General features: G+C 36.6%; 1 protein-coding gene across 6 annotated transcripts in view; it reads left to right on the top strand.

Annotated features, from left to right (window-relative positions):
- The window catches only part of NUP98 (nucleoporin 98 and 96 precursor), a 117321-nt gene that overhangs the window by 67371 nt on the left and 25730 nt on the right, over window positions 1-24220 (top strand). For all 6 annotated transcript variants that reach the window (XM_011235755.3, XM_034666439.1, XM_034666438.1 and 3 more), the window contains 10 exons: window positions 106-404; window positions 2324-2437; window positions 3288-3426; window positions 9695-9872; window positions 10747-10911; window positions 16636-16818; window positions 17520-17676; window positions 19054-19483; window positions 20964-21193; window positions 22536-22802. In XM_011235755.3, coding sequence (XP_011234057.1) covers window positions 106-404; window positions 2324-2437; window positions 3288-3426; window positions 9695-9872; window positions 10747-10911; window positions 16636-16818; window positions 17520-17676; window positions 19054-19483; window positions 20964-21193; window positions 22536-22802 — 2162 coding nt within the window. The remainder of the gene's footprint in view (window positions 1-105; window positions 405-2323; window positions 2438-3287; window positions 3427-9694; window positions 9873-10746; window positions 10912-16635; window positions 16819-17519; window positions 17677-19053; window positions 19484-20963; window positions 21194-22535; window positions 22803-24220) is intronic.

Genomic DNA, 24220 nt, shown 5'->3' with positions numbered 1-24220 from the left:
TTACCTAGAATGGTGCCACGAACTCAGTAAAGGTTCAGTAAGGGTTGGCGGTTATCATTGTTACAAAGGGCTAAGATATCATTTGTTTCTTTTCTGCCTTTTCAGATTCAGTTTCCTGAGCAAACCTGTTGATGAGAACCATCAGCAGGATGGAGATGATGATTCTCTTGTGTCACGTTTTTATACTAACCCAATTGCCAAACCCATTCCTCAAACCCCAGAGAGTGCTGGAAATAAACCCAACAGCAGCAGCAGTGTGGATGATACCATTGTTGCGTTAAATATGCGTGCTGCATTGCGAAATGGGCTGGAAGGAAGCAGTGAAGAGACCTCTTTTCATGAGGAGTCACTGCAGGATGACCGAGAAGAAATAGAAAATAATACTTACCATATGCATCCGGCAGGTCAGATTCAGACTGATACATGTGTAATCTTTTACCAGTCATTTGAGACCTCTTGCTTGTCACAGATTTTCAGTTTAGTGGAAATCAGCTACCTGAACTTTTAATTAAATGTTTTTATTACATTTTGTAGATGTTAACATTTAAACATTTTTCACTTACTTTTTTTTTATTCTTAATTCACATACTTTTTATACCTTTGGAGTAAAGTTCATGTCATTAATTATCCTGGTATAGTTTAGAGATAGCAAATTTTATAGCCAGAGAGACTATCCTCATACTTTTCCTAGCTTTATAAACTCAGATAGATTGCTTATTAGTTTTTTTCTTTAAGATATCATTTATTTGACAGAGAGTGGCAGGGAGAGGGGAGAAGCAAGCTCCCTGCTCAGCAGAGAGCCCATCATGGGGCTCAGTCTCCTAGGATCACAGGATTGTGACCTGAGCCAAAGACAGGCACTTAACCAACTGAGCCACCCAGGTGCCCCACTTAATTAGTTTTTTAATTAAAATAATAGTGATAGTTATTTATGGTTTTTGAAGTTTGAATTAGATTAGTATATAAACCATTATGCCTGAAATGTATAGGCATTCAAATTGTATAGGTTGCTATGGTTAATTATTATCACTTCAGTTCTGTGCTTTGCTTTTTTTTCCCCCAATAGTGAACTGATCAGTTTTTTCCCAATGAATCCATGAAACAAATAATATAAACTACAAGATTATAGTGTCTCTGTTGGTTACTTAAAGCTTGCCTTTTTTTCTATTTTATTTATTTATTTTTAGAGATTTTAGTTTTAAGTAATCTCTATATCCAGCATGGGGCTTTGAACTTAAAACCCAAGATCAAGAGTCACATGTTCCACTGACTGAGCCCGCCAGGCACCCAGCTTGTTGTTTTTTCTGTGTTGACTGTCGGGTTTTGATGAACGTAATCACATTCCTTTTTTTTTTTTTTTTAACTGAGGTAACAATTTACATGTACTGAAGTGCTCAGATCTTAAGTGTTCATTTCAATGAATTTTGACATATATACTTGGTGTATATAATGGAAGCTGGAAAGTTTTTTTATGTCCCCATCCCCAGAAGTCGACTATAGCCTGCTTTCTTTCATGTAGACTAGTTTTGCTTATTCTTGAACTTTATATAAATGGAATCATACTATCTATACTCTTTTTGACTATATTTTTGATGTTTCATCCATGATATAGCAACAATTCATTCTTTTTTATTGCTGAGTGATATTCCATTATTATATATATGCCACACTTGGTTTATCTGTTCTCTGTTAGTGAACATTTATAGTTATTCTTGAAGTGTCTTGGAAATTTTTCTCTATCTAATTATCTTATTGCCTTCATTTTTAGCTTCTCGTCACTTGGTGCCCTGAGGAAACAACTGTATATTTTCACATTAAGAATCCATGTATCTATATTTGTGTGTACCTCCATGAAGTTATTTTGATACTACATCTGTTTTTCAAATACCCAGTCTAAACTTTTTTATTCTTATTTTTCTCATTGACCTTGTTTGTCACCTTCCAATTTAAAATTCCTTTCCAGGGTGGCTTAGTTAAGTGTCCAACTCTTGATTTCGGCTCAGGTCATGATCTCAGGGTCCTGGGATGGAGCCCTGTGTCTTCTCCCTGCTCAGGAAGGAGTCATCTGCTCCCTCTCCCTCTGCCCCCATCCACCCTGCTTATGTGTGCTCTCTCAAATAAATAAAATATTAAAAAAAAAAAAAGTTTGGAAAAATGCTTTATTCCTATATATTTTCTCTTTATTTAATAATTTATTTACAGATTAGTTCAGATTATTTTAACAATGACTCTTTTTAAAAAAGAAAAAGTAAAATATTATGAAAATTCCTCTATGTAAGGACAATTACAATTAATATTATATTTTCTGTTTCTTTTGTCATAGGCATTATTCTCACTAAGGTTGGTTACTATACTATTCCATCTATGGATGACCTTGCTAAAATTACCAATGAAAAAGGAGAGTGCATTGTCTCTGACTTCACTATTGGTCGTAAAGGTGAGTGTGAACTTAGGAGTTTGTAGTATTTAAGCCAAAGATTTGCATCTTATTTTTGTAATTAAGTAAAAGAAGCTCTTGATAGGTGAATCCATTTTTTTGCTGTTCAGACCCACCTTGACCTGCATAGTAGACACTTTGATTGACAAGTAACAAAATAAGACTAGAACCATATAACATTCTTCGGTAACTATTTGGCTCATTGCAGCTTTCTACAATTAAAGAAAATACTATAAACAGCAAGAAAATACTAGGTGAGAAAAAATAAGAGGTGAATAATATTTAGATTCAGCTTCTTAATAAGTTAATACAGATACAATTTTCTTGGGGGAAAAAAATCTTATCTTGCTATATTTTATTTTAGAAAGAGCTCTCCAGCATTTTAACTCATTCTGCAAGCTAGGCACTAAGTAAGGGTTGTTTATGTAGCAGTAGTACAGATACTTGGAAGAGATTTAAGAAAACTGTTTTGAGGCTAAGTGCAGTAGAAATGTAGATACTAAATTAGATAACTGGTTTTGATGTCATCCTCTGTTACATATTATGGATGAAATAACCCATTGATGGTATTACTGGATGATTTAAAAATATTGATTAATGTTTAGGGCGGCCTGACTGGCTCAGTTGGTGGGACATGTGACTCTTGATTTTTGGGATTCTGAGTTCAAGCCCCACGTTCGATGTGTAGAGATCACTTAAAAATGCAATCTTTAAAAAATTTTTTAAAATAAAATATTGATTAATGTTTAAAGTTGCTTGCTGCTTCTGATTATTTAGTCACTGGAAGTATAAAATAGGTTATTTGCCCTCTGTAAAGGATGAGTTTTTAACTGTTTGCTTTGACTTGTAGGTTATGGTTCAATCTATTTTGAAGGAGATGTGAATTTGACAAATTTAAATTTGGATGATATTGTGCATATTCGAAGAAAAGAAGTGATTGTCTACTTAGATGATAACCAAAAACCACCTGTGGGTGAAGGGCTAAATAGGTATGGATTTATTTACGTAATTAGAAAATAATCTGCTAAATCACAAAATTCCTTTCACATTATATACATTTTTCTGTATCTTGTCTTTTTTTTACTTACTATACAGTATGTGATTATTTTTTTTCTCTAATTTGAAAGTATAAATTATAAATGCTACACTAGGAATTTTTGACTCCTTTTTCCTAATATTATCAGGTTCAACAATCATTTTTCAAAAATGTATATTTTTTTTAAAGATTTTATTTATTTCTTTGAGAGAGCATGAGAGGGGAGAGGGTCAGAGGGAGAAGCAACTCCCTGCTAAGCGGGGAGCCTGATGCGAAACTCGATCCTGGGACTCCAGGATCATGACCTGAACCGAAGGCAGTTGCTTAACCAACTGAGCCACCCAGGCACCCCAGAAATGTATTTGAATAATACTTCTTTTTCCCTTGTGTCTGCTGCGACCATTTTTAATTCTTTCTCTATATTTTAGTTTGAGAAAGTAGCTTCTGAGGGGCGCCTGGGTGGCGCAGTCGTTAAGCGTCTGCCTTCGGCTCAGGGCGTGATTCCGGCGTTCTGGGATCGAGCCCCACATCAGGCTCCTCTGCTGGGAGCCTGCTTCTTCCTCTCCCACTCCCCCTGCTTGTGTTTCCTCTCTTGCTGTCTGTTTCTCTCTCTGTGTCAAATAAATAAATAAAATCTTTAAAAAAAAAAAAAAAAGTAGCTTCTGATACCTCTTTGGACAGATAAAAGGGCCATAGTAAAAATAATTTAGATTCACAACCTACCAAGATTGAATCATGAAGAAATAGAAATTTAGAATAGCCCTATAATAAGGAAATTGAATTGTAATAACCCGCCCCCCACCTCCCCGTCAAAAGCCTTTGACCAGATGATTTCAGTGGTAAATTCTACCAAACATTTGTAGAATTAGTGTCAGTTCTCAGACTCTTTAAAAGGAGTCAGCATTACCCTGATTCCAAAGCTAGAAAAAGAAACTACAAGAAAATAAAACTATAGACCAATATCCTTGATGAATACCGACATAAATATCTTCAAAATACATTTGACCCTTGAACCACACAGGTTTGAACTATGTGGTCCACATACGTGGATTTTTTATAGTACAATACCTTAAATGTATTTTCCTTGGAATTTTCTTATATTTTCTTTTTTTCTAGCTTACTTTATTGTAAATACAATATATAATACATGTAATACACCAGTATGTGTTAGTTGACTTATGTTATCCTTAAGGCTTCCAGTCTGCAGTAGGCTATTAGTAGTTAAGTTTTGTGGGAGTCCAAGATACACAGATTTTTAATTGCGCAGGGGGTGGTTTCCCTAACCCCTGCGTTGTTCAAAGGCCAACTGTTTCAGCAAACAGATGTCAACAGTACATTGAAAGGATTATACACCATGACTAAGTAGTATTTATTTCGGGAACACAGGGATGGCTTAACATATGAAAATTCGTCAATGTAATAAATCACATTTGTAGAATTAAAGAAAATCACACGTCATCTCAACTGATGCAGAAACAGCATTTGCTAAAATAGAGCACCCTTTCTAGAGATAGAAGGGAACTATAGTCCTCAGTGTGCCTGGCTGGCTTAGTTGGTAGAGTGCATGACTCTTGATCATGTGGTTTTAAATTCAAGCCCCACATTGGGTGTAGAGATTACTTAAAAATAATAATAAAATTTTAAAAAAGGAAACTACCTCAACTTAATAGAGGCCATATTTTCAAAAGAATATCAGACTCAGTGGTGAAAGAAAGCTTTTCCTCCAAGATCACGAATAAGAGAAGGATGCCCACTTTGCCGTTTTTTTCAGCATAACACTAGAAGCCCCAGTCAGACCAATTAAGGAAAAGAAATAAAAGGCATCATCCAGATTGGAAGGGAAGAAGTAAAATATCTCTGTTCAGAGATGAAATGATTTTGTGCAGAAAACCTAAAGATTCCACTGAAAATAGTTACAAATTCAGCAAGGTAGCAGGATACAAAATCAACACACAAAAATCAGTTGAGTTTCTGTATACTGACAATGAGCAATATGAAAGGGAAGTTAAAAAAATTCCACTTAAAATAGCATCAAAAAGAATAAAATACTTGGGAATAAATTGAACCAGGTAGGCAAAAGCTGGAAGTGAAAAAAGACAAATAAGTGGAAAGTTATCCCATGTTCATGGATTGGAAGACTTTAAATTATTAAAATGTCCATACTACCCCAAAGCAGTCTACACATTTAATGTAATCCTTATGAAGGTGCCAGCAGCAGTTTTTTGCAGAAATAGAAAAATCCATCCGGAATCTCAAGGGACCTCACATACATAGTTAAATGATTTTTGACAAGGAAGTCACAACCATACAGTGGGGAGAGGATAATCTCTTTATCAAATGATTCTGGGGAAACCTTGATATCCACATAGAGAAGAATGAAGTTGTACTCTTATGTCGTAGAAAAATGAGCTCAAAATGGACCAAACACTAATCATAAAACCTAAAACTTACAAAATTCTTAGAATAAAATGTAGGGGAAGTTCCATGATATCGTGTGTGTGTGTATGTATGTATGTATATATGTATTTTTTAAGGTTTTATTTAAATATAGAGTGTATTTTTAGTTTCAGGTGTACAGTATAGTGATTTAGCACTTCATACATCACCCAGTGTTCATCACAAGTGCACTCCTTAATCCCCATCACCTATTTCACCCATCCCCCAACACACCTCCCTTCTGGTAACCATCAGTTTGTCCTCAGTTAAGTCTGTTTCTTGGTTTTCCCCTTCCCCTAACCCCCTTTGCTTGTTTGGTTTCTTGAATTCCACATATAAGTGAAATCATACAGTATTTGTCTTTCTCTGACTGACTGATATTGCTTAGCAGTATACTCTCTAGGTCCATATAGTTGCAAGTGGTAAGATTTCATTCTTTTTTATGGTTGAGTAATATTCCATGGTGTATGTGTTTGTACCACATCTTTATCCATTCATCAATCAACGGACACTTGGACTGTTTTCATAATTTGGCTATTGTGGATAATGCCTCTGTAAACATCGGGGTGCGTGTATCCCTTTGAATTAGTATTTTTGTATTCTTTGTGTAAATACCTGGTAGTGTGATTGCTGAATCAAAGGATAGTTCTGTTTTTGACTTTTTTTTTTTTTTTAAAGATTTTATTTATTTGACGGAGAGAGACAGCCAGCGAAAGAGGGAACACAAGCAGGGGGAGTGGGAGAGGAAGAAGCAGTCTTCCCGGGGAGGAGCCTGATGCGGGGCTCGATCCCAGACCTCCAGGATCACGCCCTGAGCCGAAGGCAGACGCTCAACGACTGAGCCACCCAGGCGCCCCAGTTCTGTTTTTAACTTTGAGGAACCTCTATACTGTTGTCCATAGTGGCTGTACCAGTTTTCATTCCCACCAACAGTGCACGAGATTTCCACTTTCTCCACATCCTTGCCAGTACCTGTTGTTTCTTGTGTTGTTGATTCTAGCCATATCTGATAGGTATGAGGTGATACCTCTTTGTAGTTTTGATTTGTATTTCCCTGATGATCAGTGATGTTGAGCATCTTTTTATGTATCTGTTAGCCATTTGTATGTCCTCTTTGGAAAAAATGTCTATTCACGTCTTCTGCCCGTTTCCTAACTGGAATATTTATTTGGGTATTTAATAAATTCTTCATAGATTTTAGATACTATCTCCTTATCAGGTATAACTTTGCAGATATCTTCTCCCGTTCTATAGGTTGTCTCTTAGTTTTGTTGATTGTTTCTTAGTTGTGCAGAAGCTTTTTATTTTGATGTCCCAGTAGTTTATTTTTTGTTTCCTTTGCATCTGGAGACATATCTAGAAAGAAGTTGCGACAGCTAATGTCAAAGAAGTTACTGCTTGTGTTCTCTTCTAGGATTTTTATGGTTTCAGTTCCCACATTTAGTTCTTTAATCCATTCTGAATTTATTTTTGTGTATGGTGTAAGAAAGTGGTCCAATTTTATTCTTTTGCATGTGGCTGTCCAGTTTTCCCAACACCATTTGTTGAAGAGACATTATTTTTCCCATGTCATTATATTTTGATGAGGATTTCCTTGATAACAGCACTAAAAGCATAGGCAACAATAGTAAAAGTGAACAAATTAGACTACATTGAAATCTAAGACATCTAAGAACACAGCAGAATGAAAAGCCAGCCTACAGAATGGGAGAAAATATTTACAAATCATATTTCCGATATGGGGTTAATATGAAGAACCACAGCTCAACAACAAAAATACAAAAAAACCAATTAAAAATGGGCAAAAGACTTCAATGCACATTTCTCCAGAGATAATATACAGATGGTCAACAAGCATATGAAAAGATAGTCGTGGTGCGTGGGTGGCTCAGTCAGTTAAGTGGCAAACTTTTGGTTTTGGCTCACGTCATGATCTCAGGGTCCTGGGATCGAGCCCCAACTCCAGCTCCACACTCAGGAGGGAGTCTGCTTGTGGATATTCTCTCTCCCTCTGTCCCTCCTCTTGCTGGTGCTTGCTCGCTCTCTCTCTCTCTAAAATCTTTAAAAAGAGAGAGAAAAGATACTCAACATCACTAATAATTAGGGAAGTGCAAATCAAAACCACAGTGAGCTCTCACACCCATTCGAATGGTTACTAAATTTCAAAGAAGAGTTTTTGCAAGCATGAAGAAATTGAAACCTTTGTATATATTGTTGGTGGGAATGTAAAATGATAGTTACTATGGAAAAGAATGTGGTGTATCCTCAGAAAATTAAAAATGATCCATCAATTCCAAAAGAATAGAAAGAAGGGTATGTATATAGATATCTCCATATATAGATATATATCCTGGGTATATATCCAAAGGAATTGGAGGCAGGATCTCAAAGAAATATGTACACACCCATGTTCATACAACCGTTCATAATAGCCAAGAGGTAGAAGCAACCCAGATATCTATCCATTGACAGATGAATGGATAAACAAAATATGTTTTCATACATAGTGGAATATTATATACCCGTAAAAAGGAAGTCCTGACATGTTAAAGCATGGCTGAACCTTGAGGACATGCTAAGTGAAATAAGCTAGTCTTAAAAAGTCAACTCCGGTATGGTTCCACTTATTTAAGGTCATTTGCAGAGTCAGAGTCACAGAAACAAATAGTAGAACAGTGGTTGCCAGCGGCTGGAAGTTAGGGAGTTGTTTTTTAATGGGTATAGAGTTTTAATTTTGAAGATGAGTAAGTTTTGGAGGTTGGTTGTATAACAATGTGAACATAAGTTAACACTGCTGAATGGTATAGTTAGAAATGGTTAAGATGGTAAGTTTTGATGGTAAGTCACTATTAGGGGCGCCTGGGTGGCTCAGTTGAGCATCTGCCTTTGGCTCACGTCATGGTCCCAGGGTCCCGGGATCAAGCCCTCCATCTGGCTCCCTGCTCGGCAGGGAGTCTGCTTCTCCCTCACTCTCTACCTCTCCCCCTCAGCTCATGCTCTGTCTCTCACTTTCTCTCAAATAAATAAAATCTTAAAAAAAAAAAGTCACTATTGAACATTGTATTTAAATTATAGTCAATTTTTTAAAAAGCGATCTAGGGGCACTTGGCTGAGTCAGTTGGTGGAGCTCAGGATCGTGAGTTCAAGCCCCACATTGGGGGTAGAGATTACTTAATAAAAGTTAGAAGAAAAAAGTCATCTATTATTAAGTGCTAGTCACTGTATGAGGTGCGAGGCATATAGGATGAATAGAGCACAGTCCTTGAACTCACATATTGTTATTAGAAGGTGTACATTACTGCTGTTATCGTCATCTTCACACTCATTACTTAATGGTTAATATTATGATGTTCCTAATATCTCATTCTGCAAGCATTTGTTGTTAATCAGTGGTAGTTGCTGCTATTATTAATGTTTTTAAGTACAATAGCACTTTAAGACCTTCACTAAGACTTAGGTCTTAGTATTGGACTATTAGCACTGAATTTGGTCAAGGCTGCATAGTGTAAGTGTTAACTAAAATTTCATTGGAAATAATTGATGTGCTATGGTAGTTTAAAATGAATGGAGTTTGACTCTTGAACCAGATACTGAGCTAGTTGATGGTGGGGGTAATTCCCTTGCTTTTGAGCTTATCTGCCCTGGGAGGCAAGACTCAAGTTTATGAAACAGCAGAGTAATTCCAGAGTAACTCAGGTACCTTTATTTGCTATTTATATAGATGCTACTTGGCTTTCTGGTCTTAAATATGGAACATTTATACTTTATGTGGTTGTACATTACAGGAAGGCTGAAGTTACACTGGACGGAGTTTGGCCAACAGATAAAACATCTCGTTGTTTAATAAAGAGCCCAGATCGACTTGCTGATATCAACTACGAGGGCAGATTGGAAGCAGTTTCAAGGAAACAGGGAGCTCAATTCAAAGAGTACCGTCCTGAAACGGGTTCTTGGGTATTTAAGGTATAATAGTCACTTAACCTAGTTCTTATAAACTGTGGCTAAAGTGACAAAATGTGTTAGAAGAGGTCCTCTTTTAAATTCTTCCTTTTTTTTTTTTCTTTTTTTTTTTACAAATAGGGAACAGACCAGATCACACATCTTTGTTAAAACCCAGAACAGTAAGAAGCTATTAAAAACGTTATGCTCATGATTCAAATCCTCTACTTCATCATATGAGCATTTAGAGATACTTCTAAGGGGTGTTTTTTCAATGTATGGCATCATTAGAGGCATGAGGCAGAATTTTTGTCTCTTGATATTAACTCTTCCTCAATTGTCACTCTATAAAGATTTCTGGGGATGAAGATGTTGACTTCCTCCCTTCCTTGATGGTTTAACCTAATGGTTTCTTTCTCTTCTAAGCCACTTGGATTATTTAAGTAGTTGAAGGTCTGACACAAGTCGGTAGGAAACAACTAGGCAATATATAGATGTGAAAATAGTAATGGCTTTTCTAGATTTGGTTTCCTGTATTAATAAGTTAGTATTTATGTACAAGCAACTAGTACATGTACTAAACATCTAAATCTAAGGACAGTGGTAAACTACATGTGATAGATGACATTTCATTATGCCTTAAATATTTTGATAGCTCTCTTCTTTTTTAAAAGCTAATTCTGCATGATTGCAAGGGCAAGTATTATGGAAGCTCTTAGAGATATAATTGTTAAAATTGATTTTTTTGGATTCTGGGGCACCTGGCTGGTTCAGTTTGGTAGAGCATGCAACTCTTGATCTTGAGGTTTTAAGTTTGAGGCCCACGCTGGGTGTAGATATTACTTAAAAATAAAATCTTTTAAAAAAATTGATTTTTTTGGATTCTTCCTTCCCTTAGGTCTCCCATTTTTCTAAGTATGGCCTTCAGGATTCTGATGAAGAGGAGGAGGAACGGCCATCTAAAACCAGTACAAAGAAGTTGAAGACTGCCCCTTTGCCTCCTGCAGGCCAGGCCACCCCATTCCAGATGGCTCTTAATGGCAAGCCAGCACCTCCACCCCAGGTAGAGACAGAACAATGAATTTGAATGGAATCCATGATACAGAAGTTGAAAGGAAGTCATTCAGCTAGTACAAAGCTGTTTATGACCCCTGGAACTTTGAAGAGTACAAATGTATTGGCAATCACATTGAGACAAGTACGAGGGAGGGCATGAGGTGGTCCTGGCATCTGTTTTTAAATTGAGAGATTTAAAGAATTCTCATGCTTTTTGGATCATTCCTTCTACAGATTGTCATTCTTAAACACTTCCCTCTCTTTCATTTGGACTTACTGAATTCTCTGCTCAGTGATCAACTTAAGATAGCATTTTGCTTGTGTGGGTTGATACAAAGTAAATCTTACTTTCTTGCCTACCTAATGTGCAGTTTAATCTTGTTCTTTACCTCCTGGTTTTTTTAAAGTTCAATTAGCTTTCTGCAAGGGTTTTTTAACTCCATTTTTCTCAAGTTGTTTGCTTATACTTCAGGTAACCTCTTGATATTTGTATTTTAACAATACAACCTTTCTGAAAATAGATCAGGTTTTAGAATATAAATGAATTATTTGGTGTGGGGAGAGAGGGGCTGTATTGTTTATTGCAATTACTTGTGTCATTCTCTTTCAGTATTGTTAAGCCAGTATAAACCTTTTGTCCATGTAGGGAAAGGTTTGCAATTTAAATATCAGGTAGTCTCTTTGCCAGCTCATGAAGAGTTTTACTTTCCTTTGGATGTTGTTTATATTCAATCAAGTTACAAAGTTTTTTTTTTCTTTGCTGCCATACTCCCTCAAGGAAGAGAACTTAATACAGAATTTCTTTGTAAAGCATCCTCTACCTCTCAGCTGCTAAAAGCAGGACCTTTGGAATTTTTTGTGCTACAATTCTTACGGCTGCTGAAATGTGCGATTTTTATGATTTATTAAATAATTTCTTGGGAGGCATTTTCTGAAGCCTGTTGTGTATGTATGTTCATATTTGCGCGTATAAGGTGAGGGAGGGCATGATAAACGTGGGAAATGGGATATACATTGACTTCTATGTTCGTAATCTTTATAGCATAAAACCCCTGAGAAATCTCTTCTGAACTAAAGAAATGCTGTAAATGGACTTGGTTTTCCAGTTTTCCGTGTTCATTTTTTTCTGAATCATATACTTTGTATAATCCCTTTCTTTCCAGAGTGTTTTTTGATCTTACATTATATGTATTTCTTAGGATAAGAGTCAGATAGCCTTCATTCCTGCTAATAAATGTAATTGTTAGATCCTAAAGATGCAGCTGTGAAAGAAAAGCTTCATCTGTGACTAGAGCAAATTTATGTAATGTGTCTTGACAATCAATGATTTTTTTTAGGCTGTTTAATTTCCAGAATACAAACAGTAGGGATAACTGTACATTTCTGTGATGACACTTCAGTAAGTGAGAACCCATTAAAAAACTTTTTGAAGAGCACCAAAATATTTCAGAAGAAACAGGTTGTAGGAAGAAGAGATGTGGTAAGGATCAAAATGGGCAAAGAATACAGTGATGAGTGGAATCTTTTTCAGATGTCTCCTTTGATTTAAGAAGAAGGTGGTCTTTGGCTGGGGAAAGCAGAAATGGGAGAAATGGGTAGAGTTGTTTAGGTATTAGGCTAATGTATTAGAGCAGTAATGAAGGAGTCTTCCTCCATATTGCCCAGTGACCTGAGTGAGACAGGTAGGAAATGCTAGTGGTTGCATAGCTTTTAGTTATTAGCACCAAAGACATACATTTTACTTGGCATGAGGAAAATACTTGAGCCATCTGAATGAACCGGGAACAGACAGGACAGTCTTTTCATCCTAGTGTCAAGATGACTATCTTCACACTGTCACCTGGCCCCCTGGGGAGCTTGATTTCGGGACATGGTGTTCTTTCAGTCCGCTCTGGCATTTTTTTTTCCTGTGCACAATCTCAGGTTCTTGGAGTATGAGAGTTGAGGGTTTTTTAAGCATTAGGAAGATTTATATTTTTGTTTAGTGGTTGCTTTATCCCGCTGCCTTTTATGTAATATCCTCATTTCCCTCTTTGTAGTTCGTTCGTAAGATTTGGTTTGTTCCTAAAGAGGTAAATCTAAGCAACCAGAAAACATTATGCCTTTCAAGTTAGAGAAAATGTTGGCAGGAAAACCTTCGTTACACAGGTGAATCAGAGCAGTTGCAGAAACATTTGGTAGTTAGAACATTATTTCCAAAATACTGATCTGAGATCCAGTTTTCAGCTCACTGCAACACTACTTTGGTGACCTTTGATTCCATAGATACAGCATGGGGCTCAGGCATATTTATATTTTAAATGCTTTCCCCCAGGTGATTAAAATACATGGCCAGGCTTCAGAACCATTTGTTGAAAGACCTCAGATGGCATTCAGGCAGAGAGACTTTACCTATAGCTTTTTACCTCCTCCACCTCTTACTGAACTGTAACTTAGGTTCAGGATCATTGAGACAGACTAGTTGACTTGCTCAGAAACCTATCATTGTTCACTCGGTGAGTACATTCAAATGAGTCAAAAATATTTTTAAAGGAAAAAGATTAGGATTTAAAAGAAAATTCCAATTTATCTTGGGTATACTTTTTAAAAGTAAAACGGCAGCTATCTAAATGTATCCAGTAAGTCAATATATATGTTAAATATACATTTTATATTTTTATGTAATTAATATATGTTACACATATATATAAAATGTATAGTACAAGCCTTTTTGCTTCAGATATTAATGTTGCAGTGTCCTACACTACTTGTGATATCCCTGAATGTACGTGTAGAAACATACACAGTTTGGTGGTTCCTTGAAACCCTGACATGAACTTTCTCCAGAGAACATAATAATGTTGACAGGGCTAATTTTTTAGCCAAATTAATATAAAACATTCTTTGCAGTTAGAAAACAAGTTATTTTGGAAGCAGGCAACAGTAATAGTTATACTAGATTAAATTATTTGGAGGGAAGAACAGTATGAATTTAAATATCTGTTTGAGTGTGGATTGGTTGTTCACCCTTTGTTGAATAAAAGGTGTCATGATTTATCTACTTGAATTACTTCATGTACTAGATTAAGAGATGCTTTATCTTTAGGGTATTGGCAGCTTGGTTTGTATGAGGAAGATTCTCTTCAGATGGAAAGTGAAGGTTTCTAAAATCATTGGAAGTTTCACTCATGAAACCTCACCCTCCATATATCTAAAGAGATAGTCATTTTACAGATATTGTCTGTGTACTTAGGATTTGTAATGTACTGTGCTGGTTTTAAACATAAATAAGATCTACTTCAAGAGATTACAGTAAGGGATATTCTGTTTGGCTGTTTTTCCCAGTATTTGCCTTACTTTTCCATAGATTTCCCAAGGGCTTCCTTTTTTTTTTTAACTTGTTGGATTCCTTCTGAGCCACCTTTCTATTATTATTATTATTATTATTATTATTAGTCTATTTTTCTTTCCAGGACTGGCTTTGAAGAAGCACCTGATCTCCCAAGATTTCTCTGAAAATAAGTACACAGACATCTTTTGGGGGAATTTATTGCAATTGCTTAGATATACTTTAACAAAATTCACTAATGGTGGTCTTAGGAGCTTACCAGCTCCTCATAGTTTCATAGTAATTCACTTCCCCCTTATCCACTTATTACATGATACCTCATAGCTTTAAAGTCTATGCATGAGGGTAGAGCGAATAAAACCTTGATTCCTAGCACACTTCTTAAAAATACACTGGGTCCCTTAGGTCTGTACTTCAGTTGTTTAAGGCAAAATGGGAGGATTTCATCAAAATGTGAACATCTCTTTCTGCTGTTATTTCTTTGTTGAGTAGTGTATGTTGAAATCATCCTCCCCTTTTTTCCTTTCCTTTCACCCATCCTCTCCTTGTTCCTTCATATTAATAGCGTGTGCCACATACTACACTAGGCAGTAGAATTGACGAAGAAAATGTTCGATGAATGTTGGCTTTAACAATGTGCTTGGTGATAGATACAGAGAATAGTAGGCCATAGTCTCTGTTTTCAAGCCCTGACAATGTGGTGGGACAAATACATACTGCATATGCAAGAAATCATAATATATTATGATGAATCATAAAAAACAGGTTTAGACAGGGTGTTATAGGAGCCCAACAGAGGGAGGGTATCCTGACTGATAAGTTGACACGGAGGATATGGGTCAGTTTGATAACTTTTCCTGAAAGTGAATTGGTTAAAAACTAACTTATGAGGGACCTTTTGGAGTTAGAGTGTTCCCATAATTCCTGTAATTAAAATGGGAGCATTGTGACCTCGGCTACTTTTTATTTTCTTTTTTTCCAGAATTAGCATAAAGGTAGCCTCTTTAGTAGATAAAAAGTAGTATCATTTTTGCCTTTCACTATTATCTAGCCTTCCATTTTGTTAGAGCAATTCTTGGGGATTGTTCATGTCTTAAGTGGCAATTTGCTATGTATCGAACAGCTCAATTTTTCTAGTTACAAATGGGAGGAGTATTAATACCTTACTAAATGGTGTTTTATGGTAAGGATATTTATTAAAGGAATGCAAGGGAATAATAGCTTAATGTACTTAAAAGTAAAGTTGAAAAAGTTACACTAATGGATGTTTCTTTGGCCAAAGTAATCATGAAATTATTTTTAAAAACTCCCTGTTACATAACATCATCCATTTGAGGAGCAGCATGAAATAGGCCTCTTAGGAAGATAAGCCCCAAACTGTGGAAGATTAATAATCTACAGATGATACCATGATAAGAAAAATAATTAGTAAAACTTTTTGAGAATGTTTCATAAATTGGGTTAGCCATTCTTTAGCATTTTACCAGGTAATATGCAAGTTTAGGGCATACTTAATTTGTACTGAACCAGTTATTTTACAGTGTGCTTCAGGTTGATGAGTTATTACCTTTTCAAATCATAAACTGTTAGTCATGGGTATATCTTGAAAACTGCTTAAACGTAAATTTAACTCTTGGCACTTGAACATAAGGGAATTATTCCTAGATTAAAATTGTTCCTAGGGAGCACCTGGCTGGCTCAGTCAGTAAAGCCTGCAACTCTTGATCTTAGGGTCGTGAGTTCAAGCCCCATGTTGGGTGTGGAGCTTATTAAAAAAAAAAAAATGCTTCTAATATTACTTTGTTTTTCCTTTTGGGAAATTAGAGTAGACATTCCTCATGTCTTACGTGGTACTACACATGTAGAGCCCAGCTAACCTTTAGGATTCAGTCACCCAAAAAATAAATTCCAGACCCCAAATTGTGTTAACTGGAAATTTATTTCTAGTTGTTTTTGTTAAAAAAAAAAAAAATGCAAAGTTACTGGAGACTTGATATTTGTACCTTTTACTCTCTCTTCCCGATGGCTTCTGGCTATAAGACAGTGTGAGGGCAGAGTCACCCTGTGTCTATCAGAAAATTTATTTGCTAGCTATATCAGGTAAGGCATAATCTGTCTGAAGATCACCATTTGTTCAGTATGGGGCTTAGGTTCCAGACACCAGACCTTAAGATATTACCAAAGGGTGATTTCATGAATCTGTATTTGGACCCCAAGTACGTATAGGAGAGATTTGGGATAATTACTGTTAAATTCTTTTCAGCAAATATGCTACCTCACACTGTCATAGAATTGGCAGGATCTAGTATTGCTATATCATATTCTGAATAAATATGGTCTAGAAGCTCTGTGTCTACTTGGTGTAATTTAATGCTGCTTCCCTGATCTTTCTGCTGTCTACAGAGCCAGAGTCCAGAGGTGGAGCAGTTAGGGAGGGTTGTGGAACTGGACAGTGACATGGTAGATATCACCCAGGAGCCAGTTTTGGATTCCATGTTAGAAGAGAGCGTGCCTGAGGATCAGGAACCTGTGTCTGCCTCAACACACATTGCATCTTCACTGGGAATTAATCCACATGTCTTACAGGTGAAGTCCTAACCCACCCTTACTACAACAGGAAACCAAACTAATCTTTATCCCCCTTGCATAACCTCGGGCTTCTTCCTTGATTATTCACTGAAGAGCATTGTGTGGTGGTTACTGGAGTGAGGAAAAAAGAATATGGCCCATGTTTGGGCCTCATTTTTCCATTCTGGGAGGAAAAGGGAAGGCTATATTGAGATTCAGAAGACCTGGATTCTAACCCTGGTTTTGCAACTATTACAAATGTGACTTTAGGCAAGTCATTTAACATCTGTGAGCACTGATTTTTCTCTATAAAATATACTTTGTTTCCTTCCTAGGGTAATTTTGAGGCTCTAGAAAGTGCTCCATCAAAGTTTTTTTAATAGCCTAGTAGATACAGGTTTCTTTAGACTCTGTCTCAGCTTCCCCCTGCGCATATTATAAGTTTAGCCTTTGTCTTACATTTGAAGTTAATCATTCAGTAAACAGGTGAGCAATTGCTGTGTGCCAGACTTTCGTGAGACTCTAGAAACAGAGGAGTATTCTATAATTTCTACCCTTCAGGCACATGCAGTGTAATAGAGTAAGCCACACAAATATTATACCAGCTCTGAACACAGCCTTCAGGCAGAGCAATTTATTGGTTATTGGAGACTGCATTTTTCTTTTATAGCCTTTGGATTTGGGGGGCACATTCATTCTATAGATAATTGCCTTTTTAGATCATGAAAGCATCATTGCTTGCCGATGAAGAAGATGTAGACATGGTCCTGGATCAACGCTTCAGTCACCTTCCTTCTAAAGCAGATACTTCTCAAGAAATCTGTTCTCCCAGACTCCCCATTTCAGCATCCCACTCATCAAAATCCCGTTCTTTAGGTACTGTAACCGATGCTATTTTACGAGAAAGCTGTAAAGTCCTGCTCTTCACCTGTCTTCTTCTAAGCTGGGTCAACTTCTCTAGCGAATATCCCCCTAAAGGCATGTGACATAAGGATGCCAAGAGGAGATGTACTCTTATAAATATGTTAAGTGGGCCAATTTTAAAAAACCATAATCAGCTTTATTGGTGTAGATGCAGAAGTTGTATGGAGAACAAAGCATTTGTGTTTTGTTGAGGTTATGTTTTTATTTGCTTATGAATGTGAATTAGATAGTAAGCTCAGATTTTCTAATTTTTATCACACCTTAGAGGAATGAGTGGGTTGTCCTGCACTGTATTCTTTTTGTGCAATCCTCATGCTGTCCTTATTTTATAGCCTTCCGGGGGCAAATACTGCCTCTTAAAATGCACACAACTTGTCAGATTTCTGCCTTTTCCTAAACCTCCCCAGATTCTTAGGGAAGTAATATTTGATTTTAAAGCTTTCCTGTTTTTCTTTTTGTGGGATTAGGGATAGAGTATTGACGTCAACAAATCTCAAAACATTTTGAATGCCAGAGGAGCTACCAGGAAGAGATTTGTTTATGTTACCTTAAAAACTTAAGTGTTTACTTTTCAGTTCTTTCAGGTGCCCTTATTAACTTGCTTTTTAAAAATATTTTAACTAATGAGCCATCAGTTAAAAATTCACTACAACCTTTTCCATAATGGACACTACATGAAAATCTCATACTTCAATAACTGACTCCTTGTTTTATATAGAATTAGAAAACCTACGGTAGTAATAAGAACTGTCCTTCTGAAGGGCTCAAGATGCCTTAGTGGGTTTTTGTTTCATTGAGTCTACCATTGAGCATTAGAGTGGTAGCAATTTGAATTTTGATCTTATTAAGTTTTTTCTATGGACTAAGAAATGGTTACATTTGGCATTCTGATGAGGGCACGAGCATTGGTGTCAAGACTTCCCTGGACGTATCTTTGTGGATTTGGACTAAACACTTTTCTGAGCCCAGTTTTCCCATCTATAAAATGAGGATAATAGTGTTATTCGTTCTGAAGTTATTGCAGAATGAAATGAAACAGTGTATACAAATGGCTTATACCGAATCACAGATAAGAGCTTAATTATTTTTTTAAAATAGTAAGTAGTATTTGTTATTAATGTTAATATTGTTGGTGGCATCATCATCACCAAAATTCCTGCCTTGATTTCCTGGTTGAAAGAGTATTCCACAGACTCAGATTTGCTTCTTGTCATCTATATCTGATTTAATTGGTTTGGTAAAACTGTAATTTCAACCTCACTGATTGTTGCTGTTCAAGAAGCAGTAGAGACTGTATTTTCTAATAGTCTTTTTTTCCCCCTATTTCAGTTGGTGGGTTACTACAATCAAAGTTTACTAGTGGAACTTTTCTTTCACCAAGTGCCTCTGTACAAGAATGTCGTACTCCCAGAGCAGCATCTTTGATGAATATCCCATCCACATCCCCTTGGTCTGTCCCTCCACCCCTGACCTCTGTGTTTACAGTGCCCAGCCCAGCCCCTGAAGTTCAGTTGAAAACCGTGGGTACACGCAGGCAACCAGGCCTAGTCCCTCTTGAAAAGTCTGTCACCTATGGCAAGGGGAAGCTCTTGATGGACATGGCCTTATTTATGGGACGCTCATTTCGAGTTGGTTGGGGCCCCAACTGGACTCTTGCTAATAGTGGAGAACAGCTGAGTGGTTCTCATGAACTGGAAAATCATCAGATTGCCGATTCTATGGAATATGGATTCCTGCCTAATCCAGTAGCTGTTAAATCGTGAGTCATATTTTCCTTATGCTTTTTGAGAACGACAACTTGGTAGGTAGGAAAAACTTTTCATTGGTAGGAGAACCAAAGTCAAGGCCCTGCTTTGTGATCTTTCTAGAAATGTTCTTAGTACAATTTAGATAGCAGAAGATCTTTGTATAATTAAAAACTAAACATTAATAAGATAACTCCATTTGTATCATCAAGGTATGAAGAGTATATAATACTCAATGGTCCAACTTTATTTGGAAATGTAACAGACCCAAAGCTGATGCTGCAGCATTCCTTGGTTTTTTCATCCTTTTTGTTACATTAGTCTTTTTTTCTTATTTTCTCACTTAGATATTTGTGGGTTTTTTTTGTTTTGTTTTGTTTTGTTTTTTCATATATAAGGTGTATTCTCAACTAAGCACATTTCCTGTATCTTGGGCCTGGTAAGGTGAATGTATAAACTATGTATAATCCATGCATAAGTATTTGGAAATAAGATGACATCTGATAGGGGCTCCTGGCTGGTTCAGTCGGTAGAGCATAAAACTCTTGATCTCGGCTTCATGAGTTCAAGCCCCACATTGGGTGTAGAGCTTACTTTAAAAAAAAAAAAAAAGATGACCTCTGAAAACTGTATTATGTTATATATTACTGCATAATCCCCACCATTAACGTTTATATATGTGTGCTTACAGTTCTATATACTTTGTGTATGCGTATGAGTGTGCATATATATATGTGTGTGTGTGTGTATGTATGTATATATATATATCTCATGCAGATATATGTATAGTTTCTGGTAGTCGTTAGATAATATGCATACAGTTGTTTTGTGCAAAATATATAACATTTTCCTATTTACTCTGTATAACAATTTTGTGCTATCTTTATTACAGATTAAATGACTGATTACCTATGATGCTTAGTTTTTAAAGTTGACTTAGAAACAAAGCAACAGCATCTCTTGAACCTCACAATTAGTAATGTTGATTCTAAACCTAGGTTATGCATGATGTCATGATATTTTGAAAGTTGTTAATACCAGTCTTCAAATCGGATCAAGGCCAGATTTGATTATATACTCATCTTAATTTAGAGTCAGTTCTATAGTATCTATAAGCTTAGCCTCACGACTTTTGATATCTTACTAAGTGTAATTTGAGAAATCAGTATCCCACAATGGCTTTTGGCCCTTGGATTTCATAGTATCTAGATACATGTTGAAGCCAGTTCCAAGACGAACTGTATTGATTCGCATGCTTGTTATAACCTGGCTTTAAGAAGCCTTTGGATTCTGAATGCATGGACCAGATAACTTGCTTGCTCATTATATAGGAAATGAGTTCATTATAGTTTGACATTAGGAAACACAATTTCTGTAAAATCACAGGGTAATGTTTTGCACTCTCTGTGTAATCATAAAAAGGAACAAAGGTTTGTAGGAAAATTCCAGCACCTGTCTTATCTTCATTTTCTGTCTTGTCATTTGCTCTTGTAGCCTAACTGAGTCTCCATTCAAAGTTCACTTGGAAAAACTCAGTTTGCGACAAAAGAAGCCAGATGAAGACTTGCAGTTATACCAGATACCTCTGGAGCTCAAATTAAAACATAGCACTGTCCATGTGGATGAGCTGTGTCCTCTCATTGTCCCTAATCCAGGAGTTGCTGTCATTCATGACTATGCAAATTGGGTTAAGAAAGCATCAGGAGACTTTTTGGAAGCACAAAGTGAGTATGGACTGTTTGTATTTTAACCTTTGATGTTTCAGGAACTGCCATAGAAGCATGTGTTCTAGGAGGACAGATTTCCTTAGGCCAATGTAGTGAGTGGATGCCTGAGCTCACCCTTGTCTGTAGTTGAGTTGGAATGGGCAAAATCTCAAGGAAGGAGAAATGATAACATTTTTACAATTACTCTTATGGCTTTTAACATACAAGTCCTTGTTTACAGGAACTATAGCCAAATTCCTTGGATTTTTGAAATTGCATTCTTTTTGCCACCCAGAGAACATAGGGAGAAAAAGCCATTCCTCCTTGCTTTTCTAAATCCTACGCATTCTTCCATACTTGGTCTTCCCAACAGTTTATGTTCAAAACTTCCCTTCCTAACCTCTCCAAATACCTTTCTGTTACTATTGTGACATGGTTTTCTAAACTAGTAATTTGATAAAGGGCTTTTCTACTTTGAAAACTATTTTCAAATCTTAGAAAAATCACAATATTACACGTTTCATAATATTTCAACATTATTGAAGAATGATGACTATTTTGAACTGTTCCATGCCACACATTTTGAGAATTGTGTATATTCATTTCTCTCTGTTTGCTTCAGTTGCCTCATCTTCTTTTCAAACATGTGTGTCATTTTCCTGATGCATACTTGTTATTTGGCTTTGTGGTAAACAGTGCTTCTGTTTTGTTTTTCCTTCCTGAGGAGCAATATGAATAGAAGTTAGGAATGTAGAGTTGAACTCAGATTACTTGGGTTCAAGTCTTGGCTCTGCTACATGTTGCCTATAACTTTGAGCAAGTTACTTAATGCTCTGTACTTCAGTTTCCTCATCTGTAAAATGAAGATGGTAACTACAGTATAGTTACATCGTGTAGTTTAGAGTTGGCTTTACTCTTAAGTGCTTTCAGCAGTGTTATTTAGGCTCACTAAACGTTAGGCTGTGCCTACTGCAGGAGAGAAGACTCCCTCACAAGTTTTTAGAGCACTTCATATTTCTTAAAGCATTTTGTAAACAGAATTAAATTAAATTGGAGGACTTTTCTCTGTCATTTGAGATTATATTAGCCATAATGCAACTAGAAGAACCTGTTTTAAGGAGCATAGATAAACATTTGTTAGATAAGTACCACAAGAACATGGAATGAACAAGCAGTTATACTACATACCTCTGGAACTTGTAAGACACAGCAGAGTGAGCTGGTGACAGATTAAGGGAAATCAACTTGAGTGGTTGTCTGGGGGTATTTATTAATTTATGTATTTTTATGCCACAATTAGAGTGATGTCCTCTGTGTACTTTGACTTCATGTCGGCCTTATTTTCCTGTCCCTTCTTTAGTTGTGAAGCACTGGAGCTTAACCTGGACATTATGTGAAGCCTTATGGGGCCATCTGAAGGAGCCTGACAGCCAGCTGGATGAGCCTAGTGAATACATTCAGATTCTGGAGCGAAGAAGAACTTTCTCTCGCTGGCTATCCCATACTGCCGCACCTCAGATTGAGGAGGAAGTCTCCTTAACCAGAAAAGACAGGCCTGTGGAGGCTGTCTTCAGCTACCTCACAGGCAAGAGGATCAGTGAGGCCTGCTCTCTGGCGCAGCAGTCAGGTAGGGCATATGGTCCTTCTCTGCACCTTCATCTATATCCTACTCACTAGTTGTCCCTACCCATTAATTGTAGATTTGCTTTTGTCTTCTAACCTGAATTAAGTATAAACTTCTCAGGAAGATTGCTGGTTCTTCAGAATAGGGACTGTGTTTTCTAGTTTTCTTTTTAGAACCTAAGCATTAGGTTTACTTAATTAAAATTATTTTAATTTTGTATGCTACATATGCATTTGTAGTAAAACTAGAAGATACAGATAAGCAAAAAGCAATAAACCCAAATCACCTAAATCCTTTAGTATTTACTATATACATTTCAATGTACAGCTTGTATTTGGACTGTTTACTTTGTAAGGTACAAGGTATATTAAGAGTTGTGTACACAGGGGCGCCTGGGTGGCACAGCGGTTAAGCGTCTGCCTTCGGCTCAGGGCGTGATCCCGGCGTTATGGGATCGAGCCCCACATCAGGCTCCTCCGCTATGAGCCTGCTTCTTCCTCTCCCACTCCTCCTGCTTGTGTTCCCTCTCTCACTGGCTGTCTCTATCTCTGTCAAATAAATAAATAAAATCTTTAAAAAAAAAAAAAAGTTGTGTACACAAAGCAACAGATGCATATAAACTTTGCAAAGATGGTACCCTGCTGTCTACCGACATACATGTATTGAGAGAGAGAGTTCTTTTCATGTTCTCTAATACAGATATTATAGTCAAATGCTTCTTAATATTCTTTTATCTACAAATGTACCATGTTAGTGAATTCCTTTTTTGACATTTAGATTTTTTTTCCTCCCACTATAAGCAATACTCTGAACCTTTTAAACATAGGTATTTTGCGTTAATTCACTTATTTCATTTAGGTAAGTTTGTAAATTTAATTTCCAGGCTGAGATATTTACTTTTTTTTTTTTAAGGACTTTCCATTATATATTTGAGCTTTTTTTAGTTCCCCTTCCACTAATGAGAGGCATTCAGCAAGTACTTAATAACTGTCCAGACAGATCTTGATAAGAATAAAAGATGGCATAGTCCAGTTTATGTGTGTGTAATGAGATCCCTGATCAGACCTTGTTACTGAAACCTAACTTAACTGAAACCAACTAATTGGAGCTGTCAACTGGATTTATTTTTGGAGGACTTGGCCAGTTTGGATTGTAAGGAACAAATCATAGGAGAAGCTAGAATCAAGAACTTCTACGCGTGGACAGTTGCAATTAAAGAGATAAAGTTATGCTCACCAGCACATTTATGTATAGCAGAAGATCTTAAGGAGTGCCAGAAGTCAGGTCCTTAGATTTATTTGTTCACAAACTCTACTCCCCCCCCCTTTTTTCTTTTCTTTAAGATTAAACTTTTGGCAAGGCATAACCTTTCAGCTTACTAAAAACTTTTGCTTCACTGTCTCCACTTTTTTTTTTTTTTT

This window comes from Ailuropoda melanoleuca, chromosome 8, assembly GCF_002007445.2.
Source record: "Ailuropoda melanoleuca isolate Jingjing chromosome 8, ASM200744v2, whole genome shotgun sequence".
Classification (NCBI taxonomy): Eukaryota; Metazoa; Chordata; class Mammalia; order Carnivora; family Ursidae; genus Ailuropoda; species Ailuropoda melanoleuca.
The sequence above is the reverse complement of the archived record's forward strand: the minus strand, read 5'-3'. Positions and strand labels throughout refer to the sequence as shown.